This window comes from Chelmon rostratus, chromosome 1, assembly GCF_017976325.1.
Source record: "Chelmon rostratus isolate fCheRos1 chromosome 1, fCheRos1.pri, whole genome shotgun sequence".
Taxonomy (NCBI): Eukaryota; Metazoa; Chordata; class Actinopteri; order Chaetodontiformes; family Chaetodontidae; genus Chelmon; species Chelmon rostratus.
This window is the reverse complement of record NC_055658.1, coordinates 25553791-25572628: the sequence shown is the minus strand read 5'-3', so window position 1 is coordinate 25572628 and position 18838 is coordinate 25553791. Positions and strand designations below refer to the sequence as shown.

General features: G+C 42.8%; 1 protein-coding gene across 1 annotated transcript in view; it reads right to left on the bottom strand.

Annotated features, from left to right (window-relative positions):
- LOC121603868 (protein kinase C-binding protein NELL1-like) overlaps positions 1-18838 on the bottom strand; it is a 233413-nt gene that overhangs the window by 158305 nt on the left and 56270 nt on the right. Inside the window, exon 5 of the mRNA XM_041933140.1 lies at positions 2046-2142. Coding sequence (XP_041789074.1) covers positions 2046-2142 — 97 coding nt within the window. The remainder of the gene's footprint in view (positions 1-2045; positions 2143-18838) is intronic.

Sequence of the window (18838 nt, the reverse complement as noted above, 5' to 3'; positions counted from 1 at the left end):
CGCAGCAGATTCATTACCGTTGCGTGGTGCATGAAGCGCCGAGCGCTTCACAAAAGCACCGGTTCCAAATGAGCCTGCGGCGTCCCTGAGGAGTCAGCATCCTTGCCACAATGGATTCTAGATAAAGATAATTTATTACAGTTGCTCCTTCAGATGGAGGGGCTCCTGGGAGGAGGCTGCATGAGGACGAGGAGCGTCTCAAGCCGCTGTGAGGGCTCAGTATGTTTTATTTAAAGGCCTAGTTAGCTCGCTTATCATTATCCCGCTCCTGAATCCTGAATGGGGTAGATTACAGCTGCTGCTTTATTTCACCTCCTATCTCCATCTGCAGTGTGACTTCTACAGCTCTTGGCTATTTTCCCCCTTTCCTTCGCTTCTTTATTGCTTTCTCTTGTCTCTGCTTTTAACATGAGACGACACAAGTTGGCTCTGTTTATGCCCTTGTCGTCAGCAGGTTAAAGCAGGGAGCAGTGGAGAAGCTGTGACAGGAAAAGCAAAGAAGAATCGTTGAGCAATATGTTTTGTCTCTGTCTGCTTCTCTGCTCGTGTCTCTTAAAGCAATGCACAACACTGTTACACAGTTAAAGCAAGTCCTCACTCCCCGTAAAACCACAGCTTGATATGATGTGTTAATTAATTCGCTCGCAGCGTTCTGGTAGGCGTATTTTTGAACATTGGAGAGAGCCGGTCTAGCTGTGTCACTTGCTTCCAGTCTTTAAGCTAATTTAAAGACTGGGAAATAAAAGACTCTAACAGGATTTTTGCCAAACTTTCTGTTCTTTCCAGCCTCAAGCTGAAAGGTAGCTACTTAGCAGGCTAACTTATACAAGAACCAGGAACCTGACTAGTTCAGATCTGGGTTTCTAACCCTGGAAACTTTTTGCCACACATTTTTCTACGAGAATTCATTAGAAATTTTATGGCTTGAAGATTTGAGCAAAATGTCTTCAAATATTGTTTAAAATCAGCACAGTGCAAGATTTCGAGTTGGTAGTGTCACGTTAAGCAGCAGTGTGTGTGCTGTGTAGAACAGTTAAATTGTGGACCAGGATCACGTTTGAAGTGTTCTGACGAATCAAAGAAGTATTTTTCTGTGGCTATAAGCAGAAAGTTCATCCCAACCTCTGTTTTGTTACTGCTGCGCCTTTTAATCTCTCTCTGTAGCTTTGATAAATCGCAAATTTAAAACATTTGTGTACAATCGAATGCAACTGTTGGCTCATAAATATGCACGAGTAGAAGGAGGTAATTATGTGACTCTTGCTCGAAATGGCCCTGCCAATACACTGAACAGCAGGTCTGTGATTCAAGGCGTTACAAGGTGCACCTGTCAGCTGACATGTCAACCTGAGCCAGTGTAAACCTAAAGGGAGAATCTCCTCAGTCTTTGTCACTTCACACAGGCCTGTGCGCTTCCACACCATCTGTCAAGGCTGCTGACAAACACTTTTGAGCGCTCCCTGCACACGGACGGTAGACAGACCCCGAGCACCGCGCCGACTCCGGGTAGGGAACTGGATGACGGAGCGGCGTCTTTCAAGACCAGAGCCTTCCTGCAGAAGAAGGAGCTCCTTGAAGCCTTGATCCATGAGTGGAAGCCGGAGGAGGAGGGCTCGTGTGCAGAAGCGACACGGTATGTGGGGGCGAAATAATTTACACCGCAGCGGAGGCTTGTGGCTAATCAATACGTTACATAGAAAAAATAAAGGGCCCATTGATTGAATGGTGGGTGAGCAGGAGAGGCAGGAATATCAAGAGCATGTGCCTGTCTTGGTGGCACTCTGCCATGTCCCCTCCCTAAGAAAATGAGCAGTGATTAAACGTCGACAACACTGTAATGGACCTGGGAATAAGCATTTCAAAGCACACGCTGAGCTTCGTGCGGCTCCTCTGTGAGCCCGCGGTACTTCGTTCTTGTATCTTCCACTTGACTCCCCCGACTTCCCCCTCACAGCCTACTGCAAATCTGGCCAATCACACTAGCTGGTGTTGAATGTGAAGCACATTCAGGTGCGTGAAGGCGTGTATCATCTGCGGGGTCTTACCTTGAACAGGCCATGCTTGTGGCTGTGCTGGCCCAGCCACACTCCGCTGCCTGGGGTGAGCTCCATCTGAGGGGGGTCTATCACCCGCTCATAAATCCTGCCAAGAGCAAATCAGACGAGAATGTTTGGTTATGATAAGGACACAGACACAAACACGTTTTGCTCTTTGTCCTGGTCTGGCAGGAACACTGATCCAATACCAGAGAAAATCCAGCAGAGCGTGTGCATGCCTGCCCCCTCCCACCCTCCCTCTGCCTTCATGAGCAGCACAGAGCAGAGGCTGCTCTCCTCAGGCATGACAGCCGGTCTCGGCCCACAGCTCTCTAACACGGTATTGATATCTGGACCTGGGATGTGGGCTGGATTAACCGCCCGACTCCTGACACAGACACAAACAGGCTTTGGCATTATCAAGGCAAACATCCTCAGCATGATTCAGCGCCACCATTTTTTCCCTTCACAGAGGTGGGCCTAGTGATGCCGCCGCGCCACAAGGATGTCGTAAAACCTCCGCCTCATGCTATGAGTCCATGACCAGAGACTCACTCATAATAGCAAGCCAGTTTCTCTCTTGTTCTCAATTTCAGATTCACTAAAAGGAAATTACATGCTTTGATTCCTGAGGGAAGAACCGCAAGAATACGGTCGGCTTTACTGTACTTCAAAAGCAGGGACAGGAAATAAATACGAGCCACCACGATGGGGAATCATTAAAGTGAAGAGGAAACAAATCATCATGCAACATCAAATTTCTTCAGATCAGTGGTGGGAGTTGTTTCCAAAAGAGAGAAGAGAGCAAAAAAGGTCTGCAGCTGGGAGATGATACATGGCCGCACCAATCCCCTGTGCGCTCTGTAAGTCGCAGTCATTTTCATGCTTTTGGATTATACTTTCAGAGCCATTAAGCAGCATTTTTGTTATTAACACTGAGTGAAATGACCCTGTGCCGTGCAAAGATGTCTAGTGCTGCTAATCCCTGCAGCTCTGCAGCCTTCAAAGGTTTTGTCAGCTTTTGGTTTTGATTTGCTTGTACACAGAACACCTCTGTGAAGCGACGGCGCGCTCACACAAGCTACCTGCCCATTACAACGTGGAGGCAAGAGACAAGGGATTAAATCGCGATCACAATGCCTGTCAATATTACGTAACGTTTGATGGGTGGAAAGAAAATGGGATGCCTCTGGATGCCTCTATGCCCATATGTTTCCATTTAATGCAGTTGACTGCATGTAATTTTAACATTAACAAACTGTCAGAATTCATTTTAAAACACGATTACAGTGACTACACTGTGAGGATTATCAGCCTCTACCTGCACCTTTACAACATTTGTGTGTGACAAACAAATTACCACTGTCAAGGCAAAAGAGATGCAACTTTTCAATTACATGCAATTTGCTCTAAATACCAAACCAAAAACATGCAGAAAATCCAAATGGTAGTTTCCTTTAGTGCTATATAAAAAAAAAAAATTTCCTGCAGTGAGTGAATAAGGTAGAAAAGCAGTACAATTTGTCATCTAAATAAATGTCTGAGTCACAGTCAGTCTATTTCATGCATCCGGTATATGCTTATAAAGCAGAAAAACACTGCTCCTCATGACTAATTACTTTTTTTTTTCTACGCAGACATTTTCTGAATAATTTTCTTTTAATTCTTTAATTTGGACTTTTTAAATAGCAGCTTTTGCATTTAACACATGTGTTGTCATGTGCAAGCTCATTCATGCTGATTTAGATTTATTATCCCGGAGGGACATTTACTGTCACAGCCAGTGCAACCCAAACATACAGACGCACAGACAGCGACATAGAGACAGAGACATGACTTAAAATGGTGTGTAAGTACTGCAGTGCTGTTCATGCTGTAGCTGTCTGATTTCCCACCTGCTGGGCGAGCTGTCACTGCGGTAGAGAAAGTAGAGGTCATGTGATTACACTCTATTTTGTCTCGCCCAACCTCTCTGTCTTTGCCTCCCTCACTTCCCCCTATCGTCAGCAGCTCAGCAGTGGTGAAGAGTGGGAGTTTCACACAGGGAACAGAGCGGAGAGCTTGGAGAGCGGTGATGCCAATTAGAATAGCAATGTGCTCATGGGCATATTTGCATGGTCCGACACCACAGGCTGCAGCCATCAACAGCTAATTATAGAGGACATACACCAGTCAACATACTGTACGGTGTGATTAACAGCACTCCTCTATCATTCTACTGCAGGATTCAATGAGGAATAGCTACAGCTTACAACCTAGACAACACAAGGGACTGTGGATAAATGCAATGAATGATGTCTTGATCATCATAAAAATCCCCAAAATACATTTTCTCTCATATGCAGCATAGTGGTATGGAGCCATGCAGACAGTTTCAGTTTAATTTGTCCAGGTTTCAAGATTTTTGTATCTGAGCTTGCAGATATCAACCCAATAAAACCAATAAAGGTGAATCTTTTGGGATTTTATTCATTTTTTTTGTAATTTGGGTGATCTGATCCTTTAAAGTAATAATCCTTTAAAGTTTCAACAAGTCTAAGTTTTTAATCATGTTCTGCAACAACCTTTTTTTTTTCTTTTTTAATAGTTTACACTGTTAGCGGTGGAACGAGCTGCAGCCTAATTGCCTACCTGTGCTTGAGGGATACACAGCAAATGATGCAGCATGTGAGTCAGCGTTACTGTTTGTAATTTCATCTCATTGATATTAGCCTCACTGTCCCACATTCGCATCAGAGCTTTATTAACTCAGCGCTGAAAGAAACTCAACAGTCGGACTGCTGCTGGTTCACATTAAATGCATTTCAACTTTTTTTTTTTTTTTCGCGGAGCAGCCACAGCAAATGTATTTGCTACTGAGGTTAGTGATCAATCATCATTAATGCATTTACAAAACAACAGTCATTTTTTGGGAATTTTTAAACAATGGATCAATTTGAAACAGGAAATAATGGAACAAGAAGGACCAGCCACTGTGAGTTGTTCTCCGCAAGAAAAGCAGCTCCACCACGCTTTATTAATGTGTGCAAAGTTACATGCACTGTGTGCAACATGATGGAACAAGGCTTATTATTGACTGACACCTTCATTAACACAACACGAGTTTGTTCGGCTGCTCTGCAAACGGATAAAACTCTTCTGTTCATAAGTGTTCGAGGAGTGTTTGCTACCCGCAGAGTTCTGGGACCTGTAGTGTTAAACCACACTTGTTGTCACCACCAGTAACCACGGGTGTCTGGAATCTTAAGGATTATAACTTTAATGTGGGATTAGCAGTGGTACTCTGCTTTGCTAAATCCCTCAGCATCTACTGCACAGTAGAAAGGGAATGCTAATCAATAAAAGCTTGTTGGATGTGGAGTGGCTTGTGGGGAATACATGATACAGTGGAGCCGGATGAACCAGACCCATCACTTCATCCATAACCAGCAAAATAGGGCAGCGCTGCTCCACATTTACACTGCTGCTCTTAACCGTGTGTGTGTGTGTCTGTGCATGCGGGAGTGAGAGAGACCCACATCTCGATACAGACGAAGGAGGCAGATGTGGAGCGACTCACCCATCATTCATGTGCACGACGAGGCTGAAGCAAAGAGAAAATGCGGAAAGTGCCGCATTATGGCCAGTTCCAACTGTGGAAGCATCGTATGCCTGAGACTGTATAAATCCACATCTTACCACATAACACATATTCTGTTGACTGGCTGCTTCAATAAGCTGCCAGGCCACCTCATCTCCACTGATTTGCCGACTGAATTGAATAAACTGCATTTAATCTTGGGCAGTCTGGATTTCAGCTATGCTGGCTGGCTGTTTCCCAAGTTTGTCTTTAAGCCAGTGATAAGAGCAAAAACATTAAAAAACAAACAAAAAAAAAAAAACACTAAAGCCACCAATGCTATCAAAAGTGGTGTCCATCTAGCTTAAGGATTACATGTCAGAAAATCCCAAAACTAACAGCTTTCATTTTCAGAAGTGAGACACAATATTTAGGTCTTTGGCAGCCTTCATGGCTCCCCTTCAAAAGAACAATCTCAATCACAGCCTTCATTATTTGCTCTGCCAATATCTGTCGGCCACACTAAACTACAGACCACTTCCAATTTTCCACTAGACGAGCTTGAGACATTCTCTGTCATGTTTGTGTCTTTCCTCTGCCAGAGAGATGAAGTCGGAAATTGGGAGTCAAAGTCCCTTTTGAATCACTTGCCTCACCGTGGGACAGAATTCTCAAAGCTCTCTGTTTATCCTCTGCCAAAAGCACCAGCTGGGATTAGTGGCATCACGGAGGGCACGTGGGACAGCACTGGTTACTGTGGCACTGTGGAAGTGGGGAAGTGCTCAGTCCCACTTTATCAAATCTGAATCTGAATCCAGAGAATGAAATTTGAAGACTTTCAAATCCTCTCTCAAACTGATTTCGATTAAGCTGTTTGACACGTTGAAAAGTAGCATGACGTTTAAGAACTGAAATATTATTCTTAAGAACCAAAGCTACAGAGCTAAAACAATCAAAACTATCCAAAGAGTCAGACAAAACCCAGAAAGGCAAAAGATCCGATGAAACACTCAACATTCAAGTCCATGCTTAAATAAAAAAGACAAGAGAGTTAAAAACTTAAATAGGCTGGTTTAACCAGTTCTTGGTATTTCATCTACTTTTAACTGAATCCACAATGGTGTAGCGATCAGATCCCAGCCCAATACAGAGCAATACAAAGGTGGCATTTCAAGCTGGTCCTCATCAGACAAGATAACCACATGTCCTCCAAGCTTCCACATCAACTGACCCTTCCCCCTGTCTCCCAATCCTTCACCTGGAAGACTTAAAACATCTTCAATAAAGCCCTTTCCTGCTCTTCTAACAGTATTTACTGGATCACTTATGGACATATTATTATGATTCCATTGCACTTTACATTTTTGCAGGTTTTATGAGTCTTTTGAGTCTGCTTTAATTGTCATCATGACAACCAAAATTGCTTTTATTTCTTTTACTGCTTATCTTAAATCCTGCATTTATCCTCTGTATTTCTTCATTTACATCATGAAAACAAATGGTTTCAATTTCCCTGTAAAAAAAAAATCTTCCACATGTTCTAAAGTTAGCTGAGTTCACTGCTATCTGCCTGACTCACCGTTGTCCCATCTTTAGCTCTTACCGTACCCCGTCTGCCTGAGGAGCTGAGATCTGCCATCAAACCTTTCTCCTAGAAATTCTCTTTATTGGGGAAATAAATTCACGCTGTAGTAGTTTGTGACAACAGCACATTGATCAGCTCGAAGCTACAGGTTAAGGTTAGGAAAAGATCTTGGTGAAACACTGAAAAAGTCAACAGGATCTCTTCCCTCCTAATCTTTTCCTAACTTTCACCAAACCGTGTTTTTATTTTCCCCAGAGGTGTTTCAGCAGCAGAAACCTAACCACCCACGGGATGCACGTCCTGAATTTTGTACATCCACACAAACCACATAACCACCTACCCTGCTCTACATCTGTGCTGTACGAGAACAAGCACTTTGTGGACTGGAAGAAAAGTTGCCAGGGAACATAATCCATGCAAGAATCCTGCTTCCTGCAAAGCATACTTGTTAAAAAAAACCACTTACTAGTGAATAAACATCATGTCGAGGAGATAATGTTGCTTGAATTTACTTTAATTATTCAAAGTGTCTTTCTTCTCCCTTAATCCTAATGTTTTTGAGGGAATTTTGAAATCTTAAAGAAATTGGGCTTTGTCACAAACTGCTGTGGGCCTTTCTTTCTTCCTTTTTTCAGTAGGTGCTCGCAGTAAATGGCTGCATCATGTGGTCTTCCAGCTAAGCCGGCTAAGCCCAGACATTGATCACGATACCACCCCGGAGTACAATTGCGCTACACAATCCAGAACACATAACACTCGACACTGGGTACGAGCACGGCCAGAAACAAAGTGAAGATATATTGTGAACAAAATACACAAGAATCACCGTGAGACAACCTTTCTTTTGTGAGAACAAATTACGCCTTACTAATTCTAAAGTGGTCATAATAATCGGCCTGATTCTCAGTTACAGTCCATTTACTGAGATTGGATATAAATTCCGGCTCATTTACATGTGAATTTCTACTCTGCTGTACAGAGAGAGCTGATCAGCTCTTTCCTTATGCTAACATAGTGTATAATCTGCTGTTATACTTCTAATTGTGTCTACCAACTGTACGTATAGTCACAACGGCTGTAGCAGACCTGAATCGCTTCCACTGTAGTGGACATTCCCTCGCTCAGTGAACCTTGGAACCAGGGAGTGACATCCGCTTGCAAGTCAAATACACGACTCTCTTCCACTTTCATATGCAGTGTTAGGGCTGCTACAGAACAGATCATGAGAGATGGTAAACATCCTGGCATCACCGGGGAATGTTTGTGCATAATTACATCCCTGGGTGACGCCTCTCTGAAAGCACTGGCAAAAGTGTCACGCATTATAGTGCCCTTTATAATTATGTTACAGCCATTCACAGTATGTGCAAGTGAAGTGTTGAGCTGAGTGCACTGCACACAATGTGTGCGGTGGTCTCTGGTGTATATTGTATACACAGGAAAATGCACGCGCATGTACACATCAGATGCTGCTATAAACACATTATGTCAGTGTAGCGAACAGGGCCATAAAAGCGAATGGACGTACAGTGCATCCTGTGCATGGAGCTCGAAACCTGTAGATACCAACTGGAATTCAGGTACATTTTGTGCTTTTCTCTGTATTTCTTTTGGTTTGTCCTCTCTATTATTTGTATTTTTGTAAAGCACTGTGTCCGGGTTTGAAAAATGATACAGGCTTACTGACTTCACTGCTTTTATATGTAAAATGTGCAACCATTTTTTTATTATTTAATTATTTTGTAACTATTTTTAAAAAAAGGCAAAACAAACAAAGGGGAAAATATTTTTTAAAGCGGGAGTTGCATTCAAATGCGAAGTGAGCGTTGGTATCTGTGTGGAAACTGGGACTCAGACATTGTGCTTAGAATAGACTTCTCAGACCCGCATCTGCTTCTGGAGCAAAGCTACTCCGTTGCCAATTGGGTGATTTTGTCAACAAGAGAAAACTAAATACTTGGAGCAAACTCACAGCAATAATGGAAAAACTGCATTAAACACTCTCCAACCACAAGATGCACTTAAATCAGCATAAAAGCAATGTATGTTTAATGTGGTTACAGCAGGAACATTAGAAAAGCGGCCCGCATTCATCTATAAGTTGATATGGGTGATTCATGCAGTATGTGTTCACAGCTGAGTAATACTGTGTAAAAAACTCCTCTCTTTCACTTCATTAAATCCCTGCAGCCATCTGAAGGCGGCAGGACAGATATAATATGTGATGAATCTGAATCAAGAGTAGACCCCCGCGGAGCCCCATCGCTGGTGGTGAGAGGGCCACAGCAGCATGAGATGTCCCCGTCGAGGTCGAACAGAAGCAGCTGAAACAAACAGACTCGGTGTCTTTTGAGTAAATCATGTTTGTGTGGGAATGAGGACTTCTGAGGGTTTTACCGAAAGCCTAAGACCGCAGCGTGGTGCAGGCTTGTCGTGTTTAAATGCGTCATGTTTTAAGAACTTGTTGTGTTTCAAGCTTAAGGATGTTCTTACGGCTCATTATTGCATCAGATAGGTGAAGGCTTTTCAATGAAGCTCTGTTAGGTCTGCAACGGTGTAGAAGCTACTTTTTGTAGTATCTAGTGGAGCTGAAAAGTTTAGTCAATTAATCAGCAACTATTTGGAAAATTGCTGAATCATTTATGGCATTTTCAAGTAAAAAGGAACTGTAACATGACGTAGTTCCAGCTTCTCCATTGTGAGCATTTACTGCTTTTCTGTCTTGTGTGTCAACAGAATGAGTGGGTGGGTTTTGGACTGTTTGACTGTTGAACAGAACAACCAGAGGGAAGACGTAAACTTAGGCTTTATGAAACGATGGCTTTTTACCATCCTCTGGTCGTTTTATCAAACATCTGATTAATGTAGAAAATGGGACGCAGCTCCACTCCACACTGGTGTGAAGTTAACAGATGGCTGGGTGGAAGTGGAATAATGTGCCGGTATTCTTTCTTTCTTTAGTGGAAGCACTACTGTATATTCAGGCAGCTGTCATTGCAGCTCTGCAGCATCTACTCTTGAAAGGGCATCTGTCAGTCTCTATCATGCTTCCTAAGTGCTGCGGATGCATCGAACTGTACCAGCTCCACTCAAACGGGAGCTCTGCCACCCTCAGTGGTTGAAAGACGTTGTCATTGTGCTCTGATATGGCAGGCCTGCCTATTTGAGTCAATACTCCCCTTCATTGTTAAGTCTTGTCCAAGTCGTCTTGCAGAAAATGAAAACTTAAAAATCCCTCAAGGGATGAAATATGAGCAAGATGGGACTTTCTTTCTTTCTAACAACACGTGTTTTTAAACATTTTGTCGATATGTGATGCAAAACAACCCGAAAGCAGGAAAAGCAAAACTAACCAAGAAGAACTAGAGCATCCACGCTGAAAAAAGGCGAGGAAACCATTGGCTGAAACTGGAGCAGATCCTATTAAGACGGCAGATGTATCACGTTTAATGGATAAAATGACCTGAATTCCTTTACCCCAAGCTTGGTGCAGGGCATATACACGGCTTTACCTACAGTATGTAGATGAAGATAGAGTCTAATCTTCCTCTGTCACCCAATTCCCAAAGGATCTGTACACCTGCTTCCTCTCTGTCTCAGATATCTGTAATTACTTCACCTCGACAATGACCTTATCTGTTGATAAAAGCCCCTGTCCTTTTCCGATAAGACACGACTACTGTAGCGGCAGATATATTCCAGGGGAAAAAAAGAGACAGAGAGACCGGTGAGGTGTGTAAGCATGCGTTTGTATTAGTGTGTGTGTGTCCCCTGGGTCTCCTTGGCACAGGGAGCTCCTCCCGTCTTCCTCCTCACTGCCACCTGGGGCCCGAGCTGGGGCGTCTGCCCGCATGAGGTGGGTCGGACCCCGCTGAGCTCGACGCAGGGAGGCTGCAGTAATGACACACTCCATCACACCTTGCACTAAGCGACAGTGAACCCCAGACACAAGAACGCTGTTGGGGAAGGCTAACAGCGTCAAATCTGCTCCTTAAAACAAAGTCAGATATTTGAGCAGCAGGATGATGGGGGCTCGGGCAGAGCAAAAGATGGCGCTGTCAGAATGCTGACAGTGTTTGTCTCATGACCCCGGCATGCAGATGCTTTCATCACACAGGATGCTTAGGCAACTGTTGCAACCGAGTAGGTGTGACAGGAATAACGTGCTAATGCAGAGCAGGAATATAAAGAACTGAAAGGAAACTGGAGAAAACAATAGGTGTTAACACCCTCTCTAGTGACAGACTGATCCGGCCTGTCTTCACACGTTTCCAGAAAGCAAAAAAAAAATCTAACAAAAGAAGAAACTATATAACAATAGTGGGAAGAAAACAAGAAAACAAGTCTGTGCTGATTAGCACCAGATTCACTCGCACAGTGATTACCAGTTCATGCCTTAAATCAATTTCAGGTGCAAGTGCAACCTGATGGAAAATAGTTGGGGTTAACAGTTGCATCAGTGGAATGGCAGGCTTGTAACACTGATTGAAAATCTCAGTCAGATGGCGGAGGTCTGTGTGTGCAGCCTCCCTCACATGAGAAGCACATTACAGAAAATCAATTAAAAAAAAAAAAAGTCTCATTGACATTTAAAAATTTCCTTCATTAGACTGGCCGGGCAGGAGGAGTAATTACTGAGAGGCCTATATGAGCTGCTGCACTGGAACTGCAGCCACCCATTGATCTAAATGTGGTTTATTCTGCTGGAGTTACCCCATTGATTAGAGACCCAAGGGCCACATATAATTTCCTCCGTGCTTTCGCCCGCGCTGTGTCCTGTGCAGGTGTGATAATATACAACAACCCGGTCACACAAAGGAGCTTTCCGGTCAGAGAGATACCGACTGTATCTCGATCACAATCCTTTTAAAGGACAAAGGTGTCAAGGATAGAGACAGCATCATGTGGCATTATTAACCTGATTTCAACTCATTATCATTCGTTGCGCAGCAGCCTGCTCTTAGCTGGGGCGTCGATGATCAGGTAATGAAGTAATGAATGCTTGCTGCTCTGCTGAGCAGCTCTGGCACTGCCCTTCACAGGAAATTAAAACGTTACACCTGAATTGCTCATTGGGAGTAACATTTCTAGTTCTTCATGCATGGCTTAACTATGGCTTAAACCTGCCCACGCGTATCACTGCGTCTTTTAATATATACTGTACATAAAGATAGATTATGGAAGAGAGAAAGACTGCACACATGGGACAAGACACGTGGATAAAGGCGAAGATGAAAGAAGACTAAGCAGGAACAATGCACAGGAAGCAACAGCATAATCAGATGAAGTTTAGCTTCACTGCAACTCCATCATTATTCTAATGTTCCATTGCAGTCTAACAGCCTTGTTCTTGTCCTAATGATAGTTTTGGCCGGGCTGATGAGCTGCTTAGCAGGTAAGGAAAAAAAGAACGTACCTTCCAGCTCACTGGCTTCTTTAATGAGCAAAGCAGAATGTCATTTTCTGGCTGCTGGACACAAAAGCAGCGCGAGTCGTATCATTATGAGATCTTTAAGGTGGAGAGCTCCCGATGTCTCCCCTCCTTCATTAGCCAAGTGAGTAATGAAAAAGACAATATTTCATTCCGTACATCGAGCTGCACACTCGATTGTGAAACCGAATGAATGCGAAACAGGTCTGCGATCATCAGTTCTCCAAGGCATCACTCCGCATACGTAATGTTGATCTTTATAACACAGAAGCTTCACGGGAGTAGAAAATGATCTGATGTATTTCAGAGGAGTGTGAGGCTCACTGAGCCATCAGTCGACTTCCTGACATTGATGCACACATTAACAGCATTGTGGGAGCTGTAAAATGAGCACAAACGTTTATTTTCCAACCGTAATTATGAACAAATGTCTTTCTTTGCTCTCATGTAGGGCTGCAACTAGTGATTATTCTCATTGTTAATTAATATCTCTATCATACAAATGTGAGGGAAAAGGTGAAAACTGCCCATCACAATTTCCAAGAGCCCAGTTTGACGTCTCCAAATTGCTTTTGTGAGATCAACGGTCCAAAACCTGAAGCTATTCAATTGACTGTGATATAAAAGAGAGAAAAAGCTGGAAACAGTCACATTAGAGAGGCTCCGAGCCGAGTGTTTTGCTTGATGAAAGACTTTATTATCAAAATTGTTGTAAATTATTTTCCATCGATTAACCCAAGTGTTCAAATGCAAGCTTAATCTGAGCTGCTCATGTGCTGAACAGGTAAAATTCGGTCTAATTGATGCATTTGTCACTCGATTTGGAACATAATCACCATACAGCTTGTATTCAGAAAACATGATCTGATCTCCGTTTGTGCCTATTTCACGACGTTTTATCAGACTCTGCGTCTCAACAGCCATCGACACTGATCATCAGCTGTTTTGAAGACTTAATTCGGGCATTGTTCAACACAACCACCACGAGACGGAGAGACAAGGAGAGGAAAAGGATGAAGGAGGCAACAGGGAGAGCTAAAACACCAAAAAGGGATGCTTAAAGCCTCACAGCATAACTTAAACAGAGACAGCTGCAGTGTGACTCGTGGAAATGTGTTCAGAGTGGCAATGAGCAGCGGTGGGTTGGACGTTTGAAAAAATAACTCTGGCCGGTGGCAGTTTATTCCTAATGAAACCAATAACAGTCCTTCTTCCAGGCACAAAAGCATCTCATTTAGGCCATAACTACATCTCAAACATTGATGTCCCTGGATGATTTACGGGCCAAATGAGATGAATAATGTAGATCAGACTACATTGTTAGCCAAGCGTCTGGTTAATTCAGGCCACGCAATCGCCTCTTCATTACCATGTCCTCATGCTGTTCAAGCATCTGCTCCTCTAACTGTGGCTGAACAAAGTGGCCACTGGCCTCTATCAGTACAAGAGGTAGTTTCAAACAAGCAATCTGATTGGTTGAAGACGCCCTGAAATGGTGCTTGTAATTCCGAACACACAGCCTGGAGGAAAACTTGGAGGGATGATGCAACCTGGCACCGTTCTATGGTGCTAACTGGTCTGATTAGATGTTAGATTTCAAACTGCCGAAGGAAATATCAGTTCTGATATGGATCAAGTTTGACACCTCGTTAGTGTTGGTGCCAAAGGGTCCAGGTTTCACTTGTGTTTGTTTGTTTGTTTTTTTGGTGCAGTCTTCATTCAGCAGGTGCAGTGCAGTTCACTGTGTTCATCACACCGCCTCACTGGGTAGCTCAACAAGAAAAGCTATGGCTGATTAAAATCAAAGACATAAATGTCTTAAATTATTTTAAAATATATTTGCAAATGTCCTTTACCATCTGGATCTTCCATCCAGGGTCCATAATATATAATATCAAAATGCAGAAATTAGCTTTTTTAATATTACTTACCTATACAACGTTTTGCATATTGGACAATTCTGCAGCAGAAGGTTTATGTCCAGCACCAAAGTTGAAGAGCAAAGGTGTGTCTTTTATGTAGTGATGCCAAACGTAAGTGCAAAGAGGTCGGGGAGTGTTTGGGTGCATATGTAGCAGATCCAAGTTTTACATCAGAAACCTCAGTTTGTGTCCCACCGTGGCTTTGAGCTAAATGCTAATGCCAGTATGCAAACATGCTCACAATGACAATGCTAACATGCTGATGTTTAGCAGGCACTGATCACAAAGTACAGTTGAAGGTTGAATTTTTGGAGATATTTGGTCGTAAACCAAAGAATTGGCAGGCAAAAATTTCAACCTGCTGATAAATGGAAAGTGAAGGGATCAGCAAAGGTTTTACAATTCTTCTTGAGAAGAGCAATAATGTCTGTACAAAATTTCAGACCAATTCATTCCACAGTTGTCAAGACATTTTACTCAAAACCACAACTGTCAGCCCACGATGGCATTACATGAAAAGTCTGAGGATCACCGTAGTCAGTAGCGTTCATCCTCTGGAAACCATGAATGTCTGAGCCAGTGTTCATGTCAGCCCATCCAATAGTTGTTGAGACATTTCAGTCTGGACAAAAGTAGCGGACTGACCCGTCGGCCGATCGATTTGCTATCCCTAAACCTAAACACAACTTTATAACATCTGCACGTGTACCGAAAGCCGTCTGCATCACTCACATCCTTGCATCTGCTGTTGTCATTGTCAGATGTGCCTTGTAATGACGCGGTGAGAATCCAGAGCAGAAAAAATACAGGTTTTAAAAAAGTGTAAGATTTCCTCTTGGGATATTTATACTTCTCTCTCACACTGTGTTAGACAGCTGTTTCACTCCAGGCGACAGGCTAAATGAAGACTTTCTGTAACCGCCAATGCATAGATTCAGGCACCTCGCCACAGCTAATGGAGACGTATCAATAAATCTGTTTTTGAAATTCTTAACCTTGAAATAAAAATCCCATTAGAAGTCAACCCAGATGTATAATTGGTATAGCCTGACGACCATGAAGCCTGTCTGAGGCTCCGACTTAACACTAAACTGACTAAAAATTGTAAAACAGTGCAATTGTTATTCAGATATTAACCTTATCCATAAGTAAAGCTTGTCAATGATGGGTATATAAAGCCTGTTGTTGTGACACCCACGTTCTCTCAAACAAAAAGCCTCCAGCAGAGAGAATACAACAGTAAACACACAAAACAATGTGCCCTTAACATAATCACTGGAACATAAAAGGAGCTGTAGCCTCCGACGCACCACACAGTAGAACAAAGCAAAGGCTTATGTCTCTCTTTTAACTTGTAATTGGAAAAACCTGAAATATTTAATGATAATCATGGTTTAGCACAACTTGGATGCTATTTTTGTAGCTTTACACAAACCTCAAGGTTAGCTAAATGTATTGTAATTGTAAAATCATCAGTACATCACAGATCTGTTCCTGGTTCAACCATGACCTACTGTACTTACTGCAGTTGTATACTTGAAGTTTATCTGTGCAATGAACGATGACTAGTAACACTCTGAGTGGGATTACTTTGAGTTTTAGCTATAGAGTGGTTTAGGTTATCTGGTTTAATTGTTACTGATCATCTGAATGCTTGTATTCGTGGCACCTTCATACTTCACTGTGTCCGTGTTCCTACATCTCAGCAAATACTGGTGGGCAATCTTACCATCACTCACATAAAACATGGCCAAAACTAATTATGTTTTAATGCAGGGTTCAAGATGGTTAATTTTTAATGTGTATCTCATTAAGATGTGTTTGGATAGAAAAATTGCCTCTTCGTTTCAAATTAGCTGTGCTGATATGTTCTTTATAAATAATACTGACAAAGCAGATTGCATAAAGCCTGCAATGTAAGCAAAAAATTCACAATTAGCAAAAACAAAGATATGCATAACATATTGCTACAAAGTACAGTAAAGGAAAACATTAAAAAAGCTTTCTCTCTCATGTGCAGGGTAATCCCTAGAGTTTCATTTTGGCTGAAAACACTAAGCCAGTTTAGCAGAACTGAGCTGAGCTCTCCTTACTTCATGATCACTGCTTTCTTCTAAAATTATAACACTCCTGTCTTCCTCCTTGTCCACGACTTGCTGTTGCAACAAATACAAAAAAAATCTACTACTGTACAACTGTAAGTTAGAGACAACACACTGAAAGACAGAAGAAGAGAGTGTCAGGCTGTCGAACAATCCTTCCTGTATCCCTCTTGTGTTTCAATAATTCTTTCACGAGAACATACAATATGCTGTGTGTTTATGAATTCATCTTCTCTGTTGGATGTTTCTGTTTTTTGTTTTTTCAACCATTATTGTCCAGTTAGTAATAAGGTTGATCAGTGATGATGTCGGTTAGCAGGTCCAGCACTCTTTCCAATGCCACCAACAGCTCATAATTTCCAACAATTTGACATGCAACAAGATCTTGGCAGTTTTTGAGTAATTTACAGATTCCTCAGTTTTATGTGCTCTGCTCTATCAGGCCAAAATGTCAGCTTTATCCACTAGATGCAATAATTCGATCTGAACATGTAAAAAGTGCCCGAGGTGGCGACTGATTTGATACTGATGACTCTGTGACCTTTCCTCTTGCACCACCCTCGGGTGAAAGATGTATTTTAGCCCAACTACTATCAAAGTTTTGAGTAGAGCAACATTTTCAGTATGTTGCTCGATCTGTCAAGTATTTTCTTACTGAGGTTGCTAGCGGGGCTCTAGAGTTTTAGTCTTGGTGAAAAACAAATTCCTGTATGCAGTCCACCGAGGGAGAGAGAGCTAGCAGGCAGAGAACACAAAAAGGCAAAATTGAGGTTGAGTAGATCTTGAGAGGGGGTTGCTTTTGTTTGGTGCCCATTTCTGCGCCCTAAAGGAAGGAGCCAACGAGGAGAAGCCAGTTACTTTCAATTCAACCCTGACTGAAGGTTGCCTTTCATACCACATTTGAGGATCACACGTATAACAGAGCCCTGGCTAAACAGGGTGCCGAGCGAGAAGCAGCACAGGAGAGGCGTAGGAGCTGGCAGCAGGAAGTGAACAGCGCAGAGAGCAGCAGAGGCCCTCTGGGAAACATCAGCCAGTCTGCACATGAAATGACCTTCTGTGAGCAGGGGACAGCCGCGTGGTTGTAAGCGACAGGCAGAGCCAATGTCATTACTGCGATTAGCTATTCAGGTCCAAAACAAAGAGCTGACACTGAGCGTGTGACGAGGGAGTATGTACTGGGTGTCTGCCACTAATTCAATTAGGAAAATTTGGAGATTGCAATTACATACAACAGTTATGTAAGCATCTGACCTTGTCTCGGCTCCACAGTGGCACTGCTGCAGGTAATATCACTCAAATGTGTGCGTGGGAGAGAAATGACCTACAGTAGCTGAGTATGTTCCAATGAAATGCATTTGAAAATGAAAGGTGGAGGAGGTAGAGGACTGAAAAAGTCATTGACTCCATATGAGGGAACGCACTGCAGCCATCTTCTCACTCCACACATCCGAATGCAAAAACATTTTGTATTTCAATACATAACACTATTCCTACATGTCTGAGTAGTTCATTTAAAAACGCTGCAGAAGCAAAAAAGAATATTTGTTTTTCGGCTGGTCAGGTGTGTGGTAATGTACGCTAACCTCTTTTTTTCCCCCGCAGAGCAGGAGGTGGACAGGGCAGCCGTTACCAGCGTGGATGTCTTTGGCTGTTATTCAGACTTTTTGTAGAAGAGCTGAGGTGTTCTGACCCCATGCCCAGCGCCCAGTCAAAACAGCATTTTTAACAGCAAAACTGGAATCATAATGAAATCACTCTGATCTGTGGATTCGCTTGCAGAGACCAAGAGTATCTGTGCTGAGCTAGTTCAACTTTTAATAAAGTTTGGCATACAAATTTATTCTTTTGACAAATAGCAAACTGTCGTGACAATACTGACCTGAGAGGGAATCGAAAATGAGGGAGGAATTTATTATCTGTGTCTGACAAATCCAATTTTATATAACTCTGCTCTCTTGGAGCATAAACAGTTCCACTAAAGACATGGAGTGCGGTTTGCAGTCAGCCGCTAACAAGAGTGGATTGTACAAACACGTTCCAGTGAACAACTGAGGCAACTTATTATTTCAGTTAGTGAGCGAGAGCGCTAGTCATCACTTTGCCAACTTCCAGCAATACCTGCAGTACTTCACAAGGATTCATGAATGAATTTCACTGTGGTATGTTTTGGCCTGACTGGGCACTTCGGAGTTTGTCAATG